Source organism: Paramisgurnus dabryanus, chromosome 19, assembly GCF_030506205.2.
Source record: "Paramisgurnus dabryanus chromosome 19, PD_genome_1.1, whole genome shotgun sequence".
Taxonomy (NCBI): domain Eukaryota; kingdom Metazoa; phylum Chordata; class Actinopteri; order Cypriniformes; family Cobitidae; genus Paramisgurnus; species Paramisgurnus dabryanus.
The window spans coordinates 9,880,564-9,897,381 of NC_133355.1; the positions used below are offsets into that span (position 1 = coordinate 9,880,564).

General features: G+C 37.3%; 1 protein-coding gene across 3 annotated transcripts in view; it reads right to left on the reverse strand.

Moving 5' to 3' along the window:
* Window positions 1-16,818, reverse strand: part of arhgef2a (Rho guanine nucleotide exchange factor (GEF) 2a) — a 59,594-nt gene that overhangs the window by 21,305 nt on the left and 21,471 nt on the right. For 2 of the 3 annotated variants that reach the window (XM_065288314.1, XM_065288321.2), the window contains one exon: window positions 5,984-6,146. In XM_065288314.1, the coding sequence (XP_065144386.1) occupies window positions 5,984-6,146 (163 nt within the window). Of the gene's footprint in view, window positions 1-5,983; window positions 6,147-9,377; window positions 9,647-16,818 lie in introns of those variants that run through there. The other variant, XM_065288330.2, reaches the window with a different exon arrangement.

Here is a 16,818-nt window from a genome sequence, read left to right on the forward strand (position 1 = left end):
CAGTCACTTCAGATAAAGAGAAAATTATGTTGTTTTTATCGCTCTATTCAGAGTTTACACATCAAGAGGTTTGATCTTCAAAGGGAAAGGGGCATATTGATGATCACTTCTGGTTGGATTTCACCTAAAAAATGGTTAGTTCCAGTCCTTGATTCTGATCAATAGCTGTGTTTAACTTACGATAATGTGAAACAGAATATGTGAAACATTCTGTTTCTGGCTTTTAGTGATTTTACTTCAAGAAAGTTGTGATGATACATATTTTTGCTTTAATATTTGTATTGTGTAGTAACAGTTTTATATAAGCAATAAGGTGCTTGAGGCTAGTGCTGTACGGTGAATAAGTCACGGGTGCAGAGGTTGCATTGACTGCGCATTGCGTTGTGCACTTTAGCCGTGACCTATGCCATGATACAGAATAGCGACTCGTACCTTATTGCTTACATACAACATAACTGTGCAGTTATTATCTAATAACTCCTTTTTATAAGGATGTAAAGTCAGTAAATCCAGTAACTTTTTTCTAGGACAGAAGAAAAGGATTGTTACATCTACACACAGAGTTAAGTTGTGATAAGCAACTAGTATCATGACTTAACACACTAAAATCATAATAAGACAACTTTATTTATTTCAAATAGCACATTTTAAAAGGAAAAATCATGCAAGTCTTTTTTTAAATATATGAGTTTCACATGAGCTTCTACTTTAAAACCCTTAACCTCCTAAGACCCGAGCTTTGGTTTGTCTTTTTTTCAGATTTCTTCCAGCTATTTGGGGTTAAGAAAAAAGAGAACCAATAAATATAATAACCAAATATTTTTCTTTAAACATGAAGAAGTGTAATTGTCCAGTTACACAAAATTAAGTATTATGATGCAAACAACAAAAAAATGTGATGTCCACGTATGTGGACATCCAAGTCTTAGGAGGTTAAAGGTGTAATGTGGGTTTGTCCGTTTACTGTAGAAACATTGCGGCGACTTAATGGGGACCCGTACATAAAAACGTCTCATTCTAATGTAATAAAAACAATACAGTTCATTATGTAAGGTCTTTATACACCACTGATAATATAGTTATTGCATTTCGGTCAAGAGATCCTTCTAAAGGTCCCAGATTGCACCTTCAACGTAATTTGGCGTACAAAGAAAATATTATCTGTGATAATCACCGTTATGCCACAAATGCCAACAGCTTAACGTATCAAGCAAACAACATTCTTTTAAAAATGAGTATTGATGCTTGTACTACCCCTTATAACCCAGCAAGAAATTTAAAAGACATCTAATAGCTGTTCAAACACAACCCAGTAGTCTAGGCTAAAACAAGGCAAAATGTGTACTGCCAAAAGAAAATTGAATAGATGTCAAATCATATCCAAAAAAATAAATAAAATAATACATAAAATCAAAGACCTTGTAGTCACTGCTGACTGTGCTAACATGATGAAATATCATGCATTTCACAAGTAATTTCGGTAAAAACGTCATGCAACCTAATTCAAGTTTATTATGGCTAGAAGCGGGTTACTCATAGCCGGACTATATCTGGCCCATAGTAAATCTAGACAGTGAAATTATGGCTATTGCTTGCTAGACAGCTTTGTCCTTGTGTGTGAGAATGCTTTTGTCATTACAGCACTGTCTCTGCAGGAAGAAAACTGGCCAGACCTCCAGCTACAAGATGTGTGTGTGTTATCCTGGCATGCTGCAGTAAACCAGCCACTAAAAATAAATTCCACATACTCTGCCTGTAACAGCACTTTCCATAATTTACTGTAACAGAAGGACTCTGTCCACCAAAACCAGCAATTTTTAGTAAAGCAGTTTTACCACAATTACGTCATGTGAAAAGAGGATCTTGTGCTCAAAGTTTCACCTCCTAGATACAATCCTGGACAAAAGTTGCATGAGTTGGGATGGGGGAAGAAAGCCGGAAAAATAATCGGAAAGAGTGAGGTAAGTGTCTGTTTTCATAGCCTCTGCATTGTGATTGGATAGATTATAAATACACGCTCGCACGTACCATTATTTTGCCAGGAATGTTTATTTTCCATCAACAGAAGGCATAAGCAAACAATATACAAGAATAGTAATCCATTTGTACCTTAATTACAATCCACCAATGGTCATAAGTGTTGATTAAGATTTGTATTACAATTACGGTATTATTCCTAACCCTCAGGGCTTTGTTCAAAGCCATAACCCTAAGAATTAAACATCAGCTTATCATAACCTGTCCCACACTGGTTGTGCTAAAGACTAAAGACTGAGGTATAAATAAGTTCTACAAAAGTCCCTTTAGGGAAGTCACGCCACTATGAGGCCATGTTTGCAACGTCTGAATGGGGAAAGGCAGATTATCTCTAAAATCATGTGATAAACTCACAATTAAAGAACATATTTTTGAACAATTACACCTGACATCAACTGTATTATAAATTATTTCATAAAGCTCAAATTGCGCTAAAAAACATTCGGTCATTTCAGCTACTGTGCACAGGTTGTCAAGTGGCTCACGTGACCAGTGGCGGCTCCTGACTGCTCATCCGAGGGGCGCAAATTCAAAATATGTGTTTGTTGCGTCATGTGAACCATGTGCATCACGTGCTTTGTCAAAATAAGTGCCTGCTGCACACGTGTCAATACCGTTTATTATAATAGGGAGACGCTCACGTTCACAAAATACACGCAAGACACTCTCTTAACAGGAGAGATTATGCCAGTATCTGGCAAACGCGAGCGTCTCTTTTATCATAAACCCTTTAGACACGTCTGCAGCAGGCACTCGTGATGAACACAAGATCACTTGACGGCCAGAACACAAATTTTGAAATTACGAACCACACACATGACGGGCTACATACATGTTGTGACGTACTTTGCATTGAGCGCCGTCGAATAAAAAAGGTAATTGTCCGCCACTGCACGTGACCCTGTATAGAGCCGCTCCTCCAGTGAATCCTCCGTCTCTATTGATTGATGATTGGTTCTTTTAACTGTAAGGCAGGTTCTCAACGGGCCTGAAAATTACAACCCGACCCGGCCCGTGGCTTTTAAAGCCCGGACCCGATGTAACCCGACACATCAACGTGAATTATCTGTCCGAATAATACACGTTTTTTCTCATACACGTAGGCTATTATCATGACCAGCAGATGGGAATTCAAAACAAGCTTTAATGTTCACGCCTTTTAACAATACAAACAACTGAAACAATAAACTTTAAAGGAGCGGTGAATCAAATACTCAATTTTAACTTGATAATTTGTTATATAAGAGGTCATCATACTTAAATGAACATCCTGCAAGTTTCAGAACTGAAAACGTCCGTGCTACTGAAATATAACCGTTTTTGGCACCAAGCCAGTAAAACAAGCCAGTGTGGAATTCGGAAATCTATGACGTCAAAGTAGAATTGAAGTACCGCCCCATAGCCAAATACAAGGACCACTTTTGAAGTCCCGCCCACAGCTTCGCGTGACACACGTGTGTCTCAACAAGTAAATATGTCTTTAAAGATTGACAAATGTAACCAAAATGACTTTTAAATACATTTTTTCTGAGAGACTTTTATTTTGACGCGGTGATCTGTTATGAAAGACTGGAAACGCATTTTCGGTTGTGGAAAAACCGCGTGGGAACAACACTGAAGCTAAATACTTTAATTCAGAGGCTTGGAACATAACATTAAATGCCTGGAAAAAGTTTGCTTTTTAAGAAGTTCCAGCTCGTGTGGGGAGTGTTTGTTAACTTTGTGTACACGGATTTATTTGGAAAGAAGTCGATGCTGGATTTGCAGAGAGACTGTGATTAAAAGCACCACTTATATTGGATCTGACAACAATGACACAGCATTATACACAGTAAGACATTTTACTTTATTTAAGTTACTGCGTTTCACTATTGCTTTGTTAGAAGAGATCGCTTGATATGTCTGTTGTAACATCCGTGTCTAAACACGTATGTTTGACTGTTTTAATGTACTAAAAACATTAAACGATTAATAAAGATACACCACTTAACAACACGACTGTAATTTAACGGTAGAAATATACAGTGTTATTTATAAAGCAGGATTTCTCAGCGGCAGTTTAGATTCTGATGCCCGTTTACTGTGTTGTATACGGTAATTTAGGCGAGTTACGTTTGAAAGGTCAAACACTCAACAAAGCTTATTTTTTTATCATATAACTGTGGTATTTAACATTACGTGAATGTAAAAGCAACCTCACAAGCACAATCGAATTATACAAAGTTATTGATAAGGATTTATTAGCCGCAGTTTAGATTCTGATGCGCGCTTACTGTGTTGTATACGGTAATTTAGTCACGTCGAGTTTTGTTTCTACTTTAATATACGTATTGTCATTTATGCGTATCATATTTAGCACCCAGAATCTTTTGTGGCTCAAACATATTTGTGTTCGGCTGCTATTTTTATCACATTAATGTTTTTAAAACATTTCCCCACATGTAAGGACGGGGAACGAAGACGTCCAATCATAGCAGTGGGTGTTTACGTCCAGGTCTTCAATGCGGCCCGCCCCTTCAAACGAACCATTTCTCCAGACAGCCACTAATCTATGTTACAAAATAGGCTATTACTTATTGTTTTTGATGTTTTTGAATGTAAAAACCACGCGGACATCAGAAGTAGACATCAGGCAACAGTATAAAACAATAAAATCGACAAATTCACCGCCCCTTTAAATATAGGCTATATAAATATGCCTAAAAATCACACAATAATAAATAAAAAGAACTCAAACATGTACCCAGCCAGCGGCTTCTCCTCCTGTAGTAGCAAGCAACGGTAAATTCACTTGCGGCAAGTTTACTTTTCTGCATCTCTTCTTCTCCAGGCAACAGGCGTGCACGCAGTGATAGCAATAAGCTCCGGGGCGGATCCGCAACGGATCTGCTCTGAAGCGGATCTGCAACGGATCCGTTCTGAAGCCGGCAGCTCCGGAGCTGATCCGCCCCGGAGCTTATTGCTATACCCCGCCCCTCTCTGTGATGCACGTTGCAGCAGCCAGACCAGACTTTCTTTACGGTGATGATTAATAATTTTTTTCACGGAGCGTAAAAGATTAAGCCCGAGGTCCGACCCGACTCAGTTGCTTATATTTTTGGCCCGACCCGTTGAGAACTCTAGCCAGAGCGGCCATATTGAGCGCTGAAATGTACCCTATTCAAAGTAATACGAGTGCTTAATCTTGTTATATCCAGTATCTTAGGTTCTACTAGTTAATCTAACCATCCATAACACCCTAGCAACCCCATAGCAACATGTTAAGAATAACCAATTAGATAGCAAATGCATATCAGTTCCCTGGCAACCACCTACACCCCCCTAACAATTTAGCTTTTTTCTAAAAACATTGTCTGCGTCCGAACCGCCTACTTCCATACTATATAGTAGGCGAAAAGCAGTAGGCAAAAAGTACCCGGATAACCTACAGGACTAATTCCAGCAAGATCCCGAAGTGTTCATTAGATGGACACTTTGCTATCCCATGATCCCCCAGAAGAGGAGTTATCCAACGGAGGGATGTTGTTTTCATTCAAAATGACCGAAAGCGGTAACATGTCTCAATTTAAATGCAAATACATATATTAAACAGCTGTCCTTTGTGTTTAAACTGTGCTTGTTTAAGATCATTCCAGTTAACGACTAACTTGATGTTGACAACGTATGCCACGCAATATATCAACATGGTGGATGTACTATGTCCAAATGTATACATACTATCCATATTCATACTATAGTTCCTAATTCATCTAATTCAGTACCTACTGTCACAGTATGCAATTTCGGACCCAGCCATTGTATTCAGGAATGGTAAAAATCTTAATTATTTTCACAAAATGTGATTCACAAAATGTAATGTCACTGTTTCGCATAAACTGCACATATGTGAGTGAGTCTGATTTGTCATAGGTGGATTTGAAATAAAGTGTGTGCATGTGTGACTCACTCGGGCAGCTAAGAGCCTCTTTAGCCGTGATGCTCTTGTTGCAGGCCGAGCATAGCGTTGTTCCAGACACAGTAAGACAGTTGAAGAGGTGGCCGTTACTGTAGCGTGCCTCTCTCTCCCTCGCTTCTCTTTCTCTCTCCCTCATGCGTTCCTTCTCCTTATTCTAATCAAAAGACAAAAACCAGTATTAAACATAGAAAAACAAAAAGGCATGGCAGATGTATAAGTGCAAATGATTTTCAGCAGACGACAGCAAATACCCAACAGTTTATGTTGCACGGATTTAAAGCCGGTCAGGCAATCGACAAAACACAACCTTGTACACACACAAACAGACAACAATGATGCTACTGGAGCCCAGTTTCCATTGTGTGACCGATGAATCTGCCACACTGGTACAGAGAGAGTTTAGCAACAGACTTTAAAAAGAAGTCTTGCAACACAATTTTGCATGAAATCATTATGGCCACATTAAACACTAAAAGGTCCGTATTCTTTGGTAAAGGATTTATTAAAACATTTACATTTATGGTTTTATCCAAAGTGCATTCACTGTATACATTTAATCCGTACTGTGTTACCTGCGAATCAAATGCACAATGCTATTTGCGTAATAACAGAATGCTGTACCAGGAACATTGTAAAAACATAATAAAAATTCACAACATTGGAAAAACATTGAACCCTATCAATAAAGCACTATAAAACCTTGAGTTTACGCATGCCACTATGTTCTAGATGACTTTGTACTAGATCATAAAAGCTTTAACCAGGAGCTGGTTTTGATTAATGTGCAACTCAGCAATTTTATGTTAAGCTCCTCTCTGACCTGACTGACCATCTTCCTCTTTAACACATGAATACCTAACTCCTTATTAAACAGAAGACATGCAAAAAAAAGTCTAGACGGACTGGAACAAAATGTACTGCATTTATCAAAATGAAATTGTAAGTTCAATTCTTTGTCAGATAAGAGACGTTCATTTGTTTTACAGCACACCGAGTCCTGTTTTGGGATTGCTTATTCAGAATATGTGCCACTCTGTTGACATGCAGAGCAGGAAATAATGAGAGAGCACTTCCTCTTTCTAATCTACACGAGGCGTTGGTAAAGGTTGCCATAGGAACACTACCATGTGTTGGAAGTAAGCAGCAGAAAATATATCAGCAGGCCTACAAAACCTGCAGGACGTTGTTATCAAATTAATAGATCGAAATTGACTTACATCTTGCACAAAATCAGACCTTCCCTAATGGCCCTTCATTGTTCGCAACAAGCGCATGAGATCATCTCCGCTAATTTGGGAAGTCACGGTAGTTCTTGCTTAACCTGAGAACAAGCTGTTTGGTTGGGGTGCGGTATGTGCAGATGAGTTGGTTGTCACTTTAAGTGCAAACTGTCAGGAACTAGATTAATAACCACAGGAGACACTTAACAGCCCCTACCGGCAACATTTTCAAGCCTCGATTTAAAAAAAAAAGTCAGGCTGATAAAAGTATCTAACAAAAATAACATCTCCGCTAGGTCACTTGGAAGTTGACAGTGAAGCAAACTATACTTGCAAAGCATGAGAGCTATGTGCCCTGAACACATTGTTGTGTGGGTTCATTGAGCTTGTAAATGAACTGAGATTGGCAGGATTTAAAAACAGTGCTCCAGAAGAGTCCCAGCTCCAGATTTAGTCCGGCCTGCTGTGGCCTGGTTACGATGGCCATTGGGGAACCACGATTGTTTGAAAGAGAAGAGACGTCCATTGCGAATGCTGTGGTGCTGTGATGAAGCCAATACTGATAAAGATGATGACAAGATTAACATACAATTTGCTTCTTTTTAGAAAGTGTGATGCCAACTATACAGGGGTGCATTTCCCAAAAGCATCGTTGCTAACCTGTTAGCAACTTAGTTGGTTGGCAATGGGAAATTGCATCGCAACCAACAAAGTTGCTAATTTAGTTAGCAAAGATGCTTTTGGGAAACACACCCCTGGTTGACAACTTGATATTTTTAAAATCATGTAGTCGGCATGTTGTTTAAATGACTAAAATACTAATGGAGAAAGTCCTGTACAGTCGGTTTTGTGTTTTTAAAACATACCATCTCAACTAGACAGATAAACATTTAAACTCGCAGACTCTGATTTCTATCAAACTAAAAGTATTTTATCAGTATGTGTGTCATAATTCAACCCACAATCTTTGCATGGCTAGCACCTTGATCTACCAGTTATACGTGCACAATTGCATGAACTAGTGGATCTTGTTGGATGAATAATAAACCAGTTAACTGACTCATAAATGCAACAGTCTGGTTAACACTGACATTGCTCTTCTACCCAATAATTCACAATACAGTGCACATATCAAATCGCTGGCAATCGCTACAACGTTTAGCAAGATGCTTGCTAAACTTGACCTTAACAGACAAGGAGCCGCCAGTAACAGAAAAAGCTACGATTGTGATTGCATCAGTTTGACATTCGACGTGTCCATTTAGTTGCAAAAGAGGCGATCTGATATGATGAGGCCATCTCGCTGTGTAAAAATCCTGCATTCGGACTTGTACCTGGTACTGATGCAAGTGTTATTTCTATGGCAACCTTGCTTTTGGCTCTCTCTTGAATTTTTCTTTCTCCATGCACACACACACACACACACATACTCAAAATCTGCTGTTCAACATTCCCACTCAGTAACACCTACACAACTAAAACTCCTACTTGCTGATAATTGGAGCAAAAGTGAGCATTCAGTGCCAGAAACAAACACACAACCACTCACTCACACATCATAAAAGACACACAAGAGTAATGAAAAGTGACTTTTAAGAAAATTAACCATGGTTTTATTAGAGTGTAGTTGTCATGTTTTTGGTGGATTGATTACCATGTGTATTACTATGATCAAACTATGATCTGTGGTTTTACTACAGTAACTATAGTTGAACTTTGGTATTTGTAGGAAAACCATAGTAAACAGAGACTGTCTCACTGAGTGAAGTAATATAGTTATGGGCTTTTACCAATATTCACAAATAAAAATACAAGCAGTATTTACTGTAAATTAGTGTAGTCCCTTATCTACCAATCAAAATAAACAACCTCTAGGTTAACTGATAAATGATGTGTTTTCACACTTTTGAGGAAGTTATAATTTTAAGGCAACATTACCGTTAAAAGCACTATACAAATAAAACACAATGTAGTTTAGTGTACTTTTTATAAGCAAAGTCAGTCTATATTTCATATTACAGTGCCCATAAGTGCCACGCGCTGAAACCACAGGTAGAAACCCGTTATGCGCCTTGCGCTACAGAAGCGCATGATGTTGAAATATTACTAAAGATCTAACACGTCGCCATTTAATCAGGCAAAAATGTGATTACTCAAGATCTTACCCTCTGATTGATCTCTTTCATCCTTTCCTGTCGAAGTTTTGATAGATCCGCTACGCGAGACATTGCGATATTTAGTCGACTTTAATACAACAAGAAACAATTCCTGATAAAGCCAAACCACATATATATCCCATAAATTATTGTATGAGAGTCCTGTAAGTCCCCGCGTATTTATAATAGCGGTGTTTTAACAAACAGAATCCATGTAGAGACCATTGAGCGCGTGCGATAAGTTTTAGAGAAATGCGCCTCAGTCTCTCTCTCTCCGTCTCTCTTTCTCTCTCCTCCCCTAAAGAGACGCGTTGCTGCTTTCGTCCAGGAAGCGTACAGATGACTGCACTTTATCCAAACCGCGCCTACCTAAATAAAAACTCTTTTATTTTAATCCTCTGCTGTTTAGATAACCATACATAATTTACTAAAACTCTCTCTCTTCTTTACAATTATTAATCTATAGATATATTTTAACTATGTTCATGCAACTTTGTACAAGTGTTGATATAAAACTGAACTCTTGCATAATTCCTCAGTACCATAACAATAAAAGAATGGCATGCAATAACAATAACCATATAAATCAATATTTATTCAACTATTTTCCTGGTAAGCAGCATGTGGGAAGTCGGTGGTCAGATACCAGGTGCCAACATCTGTCATGATGTAACAGTTGCGGGCCTACTGGCATAACAACAGTGTGTCTGTTAAAGCTGAGAGTCTCAAACCCCGTTGGCTTAGTTTTGAGCAATGACATCAGCTTTAAGTGCTAACACCTCAGCATTTCACAGAGACTGATATGTTCTTATAAAGGAACTAAGACTAATATTAGGAAACCATGTGGTGTGCAAAAGCAGGCAAAAAATCCCTTCCGTATAATGAAATGAATGATCACTCACTCACCAGTATGTATGCAACATCATTTTACAAAAATATGCATCAAGATCACAGTGCTAAGCGACACTTAATAATGAAGTCATCTGGTTATGAATGGGTGGCTGTGCTGCAGTATTTTAATAGCTCTGCACTGCACTGCAGAACTGCACATGCAGCATGCTGCTCCGCACACACCTCTGCAGTAACACCTCTGTGTACCTCAGCGAAGGCAGAAAATGGTGGATGTTTCTTTTGGGAGGCGAGGGGCAGAGGAGGGGATATTATTTTCCCGCCTTGGTCACATCTGTCGCCATAACAACAGTATACTGAGGCTTGGACTGGGACTGTGTTTTGCTTTCTCTTTATACATTTTGAATTGTTACATTATTTAGAAGAAAGTCAAATCTCTCAGAGGTAAATTCCCAGCTAGTCATTCAGTGCATTTGTCAATCCTAGTCTGGTAGTCTACGTCACCTGATCTCTCTAGGCCACAATTGCATTTGCAAATTCCCAGTTAGTCATTCAGTGCATTTGTCAATCCTATAGTAGTCTACGTCACCTGATCTCTCTAGGCCACAACTGCATTTGCAAATATTCTGGGACAGAAAAGACACCAAGAAAATAAGGAATTGAAATCTCAGACAAATACTGTGGAGTGAATACATGGCATGCCCTTAGCTAAGCTACACCTTAAAAAAAATCCTACTTAAGCACCTGTTGCTGTCCATCAAGCCTTTGCCTGTTCGCAGATGTTTGTCTGTGATAACCAGGCTAAAGTATTATAATGTAATTTCAATTGATTTTACATAAATTTCAAGATTTGACATCATCTTACTCAGTCAATATTAAATATATAAAGATAATATTTTTACAGAATGTTCTTTACATTCAAGTGGGTTTTCACAGGCATCGTCACAATTTTTAAAACGTATGGCAAAACTGTGACACAGGTAGCAAAATACATATTTTTTCGGGAAAAGGTATACATTTTATTAGTGGAAGTTCCTTGAGTGTTGTACAGGCCAAGTGTTTCCACACTTGAAAAAATGATGGGTGGTTTTCACATGGGTCAATTTGGGTTTGTCCATATTTGACCCGTCAGAAAAAAAGGTACAAAGTTGTTCCTTTTTCTGTCGCTGCATGGGGTGGTACTCTAAAAGGTACCTTTTTGTACCTTTATGGGTATACAACACATTAAAATGTTGTACCTTATGGGGTAGAATATTTCCCCCTCAGGACCAATTGTGTACCTTCAGGAACAATTTTGTATCAGTTCAATTTTAGGGGTACAAAACAGTTAATTGTACCTTTGAAGGTACACAATCAATCCTTAAAGGGATAGTTCAGACAAAAATGATTTTAAATTCATGATTTACTCACCCCAAAGCCGTCTGAGATGCATATGTCCATCATTTTTTAGACAAACACATTTTCAATTATTTTATAAAATGTTTTAGATCTTTCAGTTAATCAAATGTAAAGTTATGGGGTCCACGTCCTTCAAGTAAAAAAAATGTGCATCTATCCTTCACAAAATAAATCCAAATGGCTCCACGATGATAAACAAAGGTCTTCTGAGGGTAATCCGTGCAGTTTTGTTGTAGAAATATCCACATTTAAAACTTTATAAACGAAAATAACTACCTTACGGTAGCACCGCCATCTTAGTCGCGTCCGCATTCAAGATGAGAGGTTTTTCTGCTGCTGCTCTGTGCCCCCGCCCTCCGAATTTGTCATACGTCACTAAGAAAAGTGCGTACACTACGCTGATACTCTCTCCTGAATACAGAGGAGTCTAAGATGGCGGCGCCATTTGGATGCACATTTTTTAGACTTGAAGGACTTGGACCCCGTATCTTCACATTTAATAAACTGAAAGATCTAAAACATTTTCTTAAATATCTGAAAATGTGTTTGTCTGAAAAACGATGGACATTTGCATCTCGGACAGCTTGGGGGTGAGTAAATCATGAGTTTAATATCATTTTCGGCCGAACTATCCCTTTAAGGAACAGTAATGTACCCCAAAAGGTACATCATTGCATTATGTTTATATACCTGTAAAGGTACAAAACGGTACCTTGGGGTACCACCCCAGCGACAAAAAAGGTACAGTTTTGTAACTTTTTTCTGACAGTGTATGCAGGGTTGATTAAAACCATGGTTGGGTAAAATATGGAAATTTTACAAGTAATTTAAACCAACTGTTTAAAGGAAAATGCAATATAGAATAACTTGCTAAATAATGCAATATACAATAATTTTACATTTGTAAAAGCAATTTAAAGGGACACTTTTTTAAATAGGCTAATTTTCCAGTTCCTCTAGAGTTAAAAATTTGATTTTTACCATTTTGAAATCCATTCAGCCAATCTCCGGGTCTGGCGCTAGCACTTTTAGCATAGCTTAGCATAATCCATTGAATCTGATTAGACCATTAGCATCGCACTAAAAAATAACCAAAGAGTTTTGATATTTTTCCTATTTAAAACTTGACTCTTCTGTAGTTACACTGTGTACTAAGACCGATGAAAAATTAAAAGTTGTGATTTTCTAGGCAGATATGGCTAGCAACTATACTCTCATTCTGGCATAATAATCAAAGAATTTTCTGCCATAACATGGCTGCAGCAGGCGCAATGATATTACGCAGTGCCCTTAGTAACTTTCAATATTTTCTTTGGTAATTTTTTAGCGCAATGTTAATGGTCTAACCAGATTCAATGAATTATGCTAAGCTATTATGCTAAGCGGAGCTACAAGTGGTACCGCCAGACCCAGAGTTTGGCTGAATGGATTTCAAAACAGTAAAAATCAAATGTTTAACTCTAGGGGAGCTGGGAAATTAGCATATTTAAAAAAATATATATAAAATGATAATAAAATGTATTTAAAAACTCAAAATTGTATAAACATGCATTCAACATTCTTTCTGGTCAAAGAAAGCATCACTCTCGACTGTGTCTCTGCTATCCCCATCGATCTAAAACTTTGACTATGCATCATTTTTTGTTTAAGTTAAAATAACTCAGTTATCACAAATGATTGCAATATGGATATTGCAAAATTCCCAGTAATTTCTATCTATTTTGCAACCCTATACAAAGCTTTTTTTAGAGTACAACATAGTGATCCCTTAGTTACAGTAACTATTAAGGTTGTACAACTAGGAGTATCTAATGGGGGCGGAGCTTATCAAAGTGTCAACTTTTGACCTGAATCCACCTCTTTGATAGCTCTCTCAGCTCTTTAGCTTTAAAGAGTCATGCACATCCTCTCTCTCTATCTCTCTCTTGTTCGCTCTGTCTCTGAGGAAGGACAGATTGCTCTGTAGGCGGACTTCCACACAAATGTTTCAACACTTGTTCTCTCTCGCTCCATCTTACTCACGATTTCTTTAATTTCATGCCCACAATCCTACTTCCCCGTGTTAGTAATCACAAATCCGTCACATGGGAAAAGCAACAGTTTATTACCAGTTAGATTTCAGAGCCCCGCAGCACTCCTGACCCAATCAATAATGATGAATACTCTGTCTTTGGGTGAATATTGGAGCTCTGCCTCAGTGTTCAGATATGGCTGATGTTACAATAGCAGCTTGCTACAAGCTATGTTGAGTACTGATAAGAGAGCGAGATGCCACTTCACAATCACTGCTGCTTCAACAAGTGACTGCAAGTCTATTAGGCTGGTTTTGTTATTCAGAATGAATTTGAAATTAACTTCATGGTGCAACCCACATTAAATTAATGAATTTAACTCTACAACAAAGATCAGGGTTGGAGTAGGGAAGAAAAATAGGAAACAAAATCTCAAAAATACCCTTCATATTTTAGTCATTTCTATAGACACCAATGATATCAACTGGAGAACAGATGAAAGGATTTCCCTAAATCTCCTGCTTCTCAGATTTCTTTCCTAAGTGAAACATGCGAGTTGCAGAGATCTCGACATGTCACGAACTGAGCTCAGATTGGTCAAAACACCAAATTCTGCAATCGAAAGGTCTGAAATTTAACTCTTTCCCCGCCATTGAAGAGTTACCTCTTCAATTAAGAGAAAACATTTGCATGAAAAAATGTGTTACTGATTAGTTTTTATGGTTATCTGTAATAACGCAGTTATCCACTAGATGACGCACTTACCCAATTTATAAAAAAAACTGAAGCAAATTTTTAAATTAATTTTACACTCCATGTATGTTTTGATAATCGTTCTGAATCTAATTTCTAATAAAATTCTTTCAAAAATTGCAATTATTTCAGCTTTTTGCTAAAAAAAAAATCTATTTTTTGGAAGATAAATACCTATATTTAACAGTTTATAAGCAGAGAAAAAAATATAGATAGGATGAAAGTTTTTTTCCTGTTTTGTTTGTTAATTGTTTGTTTGAAAGCAGAGGGTCTGTTCTTTCATTTGATATATTTGTATGTTTATATATTTTTAGAAGAAAATTTTCCTGAAAGGCATTTTCTAAAACTTTTATGAAAATCACAAAAATGCTGGCGGGCAACTTTAAAAAAAAAAAAGGCTGGTGGGGAATGAGTTAACTTCTAAGCAGGTCCAGCCCAAGCTTTTATGAGGCCCTAAACACAATTTTTATCTGGGGGCCCCTCTGTGTTTTATTTGGGGGCCTTATAGTTATAATAAAGGTCTGAGGATGATTTACATATTTTTTAGAGCTGCCATACGATTAGTTTCTGACGTTTTCAGAAAGAAGTTTTTGTTTACATATTAAAGGTGTGTGTAATGTGTATAATAATTATGTATAAATATATGTTATGTATATATTAAAGAAATATTTTCATCTGTATAAACATTTGTTTATTTACATATAATTTATATCATATATAAATATAAATATTTATTATACCAATATATGTTTTCCTTAAAAATATACATACACGTATTTGTATTTATATATACATAATATTTGTTGATGTACTGTGTATAATAATTATGTAAACAAAAATTTATATTCCGCAAACGAATAGTCCTGACTAATCATAAGGCAGCCCTAATAATTTATTTTTAATCTGTGTTTTAAAGTGATTTACTTGATTAAATACACACTAACATTTATTCTTAATTCTATTTCTAATAAAACACTGAAAACTGCTCCATTACTGTTTTTTGTGAATTACATTACATGAATCATTTTAATCTAAAATATGTTTTGTAGTTTGCATCATTGGATATACTGTTGGTGGTTCAACATTTCTATCATTCAAATAATACCGAATATTTAGCTATTAACATCGTTTCTTGCACTCTTTAAACTTTAAAACCAAAGCATTCTGCTGAAGACATAAACAGTAACTCTACGTTTTCTTTTATCTGATTGGTCACCACTCAGCTCTTTACCTAGCAACTCCCACCTTCTATTTTTTGATTGGCCACCTTACTTATTGTGACATTGAGGAGCGCTGTTGTATTGTTTTGGAGCACCAAAATCCAGTTTGTTTACTTAATTGCACCTCTTAGTTTGCGTAATGCCTTTGGCCGTTGCTCTATGTAATGCAAGTTTTGAGACTGCTGTTGACTGGATAATCTAACCTTTCATGGTGTCTGTGAAATGGAGCTCATTTATGTATTACGCACGTTGTTATACACATTTCGAATCACAATTTTCATCTCAACGAAGATGGTAGTTACATTGATGGTGGGTGTTTGCTATGGCCATGACTCTACATTGTAATAAATAGATAGACAGAAAAAGAAAGAGAGATGTAAGCAAGAAGAGCGTTGCTGTGGGTTACCACTCTATAGAGAAGGCACTCTTATGAGTTTTCTGCTGCAGACAGGAAAGTGTGCATCTCTGTGTGTGTGTGTGACAGCATAGAGTGGGAACACTGTGTGTATTTCTACACAGATAATGACCAGGTTCTGGAGGCTGATGCCCACGAGGCCTGTCATTCAGTACAGCACAGATTGTGTCACAGAACAGTGTAAGCCTTAAGGTAAGTATGCGTGTGTAAACTTGTATGCAAGAGTGTTCGTTTTTCTAATTTTTACTAAGACAGAAGTCAAAAGGAAGTTGAACAATCACAAAATGTGCTCTGCTGATGCTCCCTTGCAAACCTACACACAATACAAATAAAACTTTAATTCTAATACATGTGACACAAAAACAAAAACATATGGGTATTGTCAAATAGTTTAAAACAAAATTGCTTTATCATTTTTTATTAGCTATATCAAATATCGCAAACACTCCATATATGTAGCAACCAAAGACAAATGAAAATATCTTAATGTTTCACACATCTTTTAATCCAAAATTAAACCTGTCTGAGAGCGGGGGTGAGAGGGACCGTCACATGTTTCCCAGATGTTTACTCTTGTGGTGGGATTGGTTTATAACCTCAAAAAGTGCTCCACCCTGTGGGCCCCTGCATGACTTTATGAGTCTCCCTGAAGGTTGGAGCAAGTGGAAAGCAAACAGCTTACATGTATGGTGGGGAGACACAGGGAGGAGACGTTGAAAAATAATTGGCAAGTAAAAATGCCCAAACAGCAAAGTTTGAGAGATTGAATGGAAATTCCAGGCACAAATATGGCAGCTAAACCA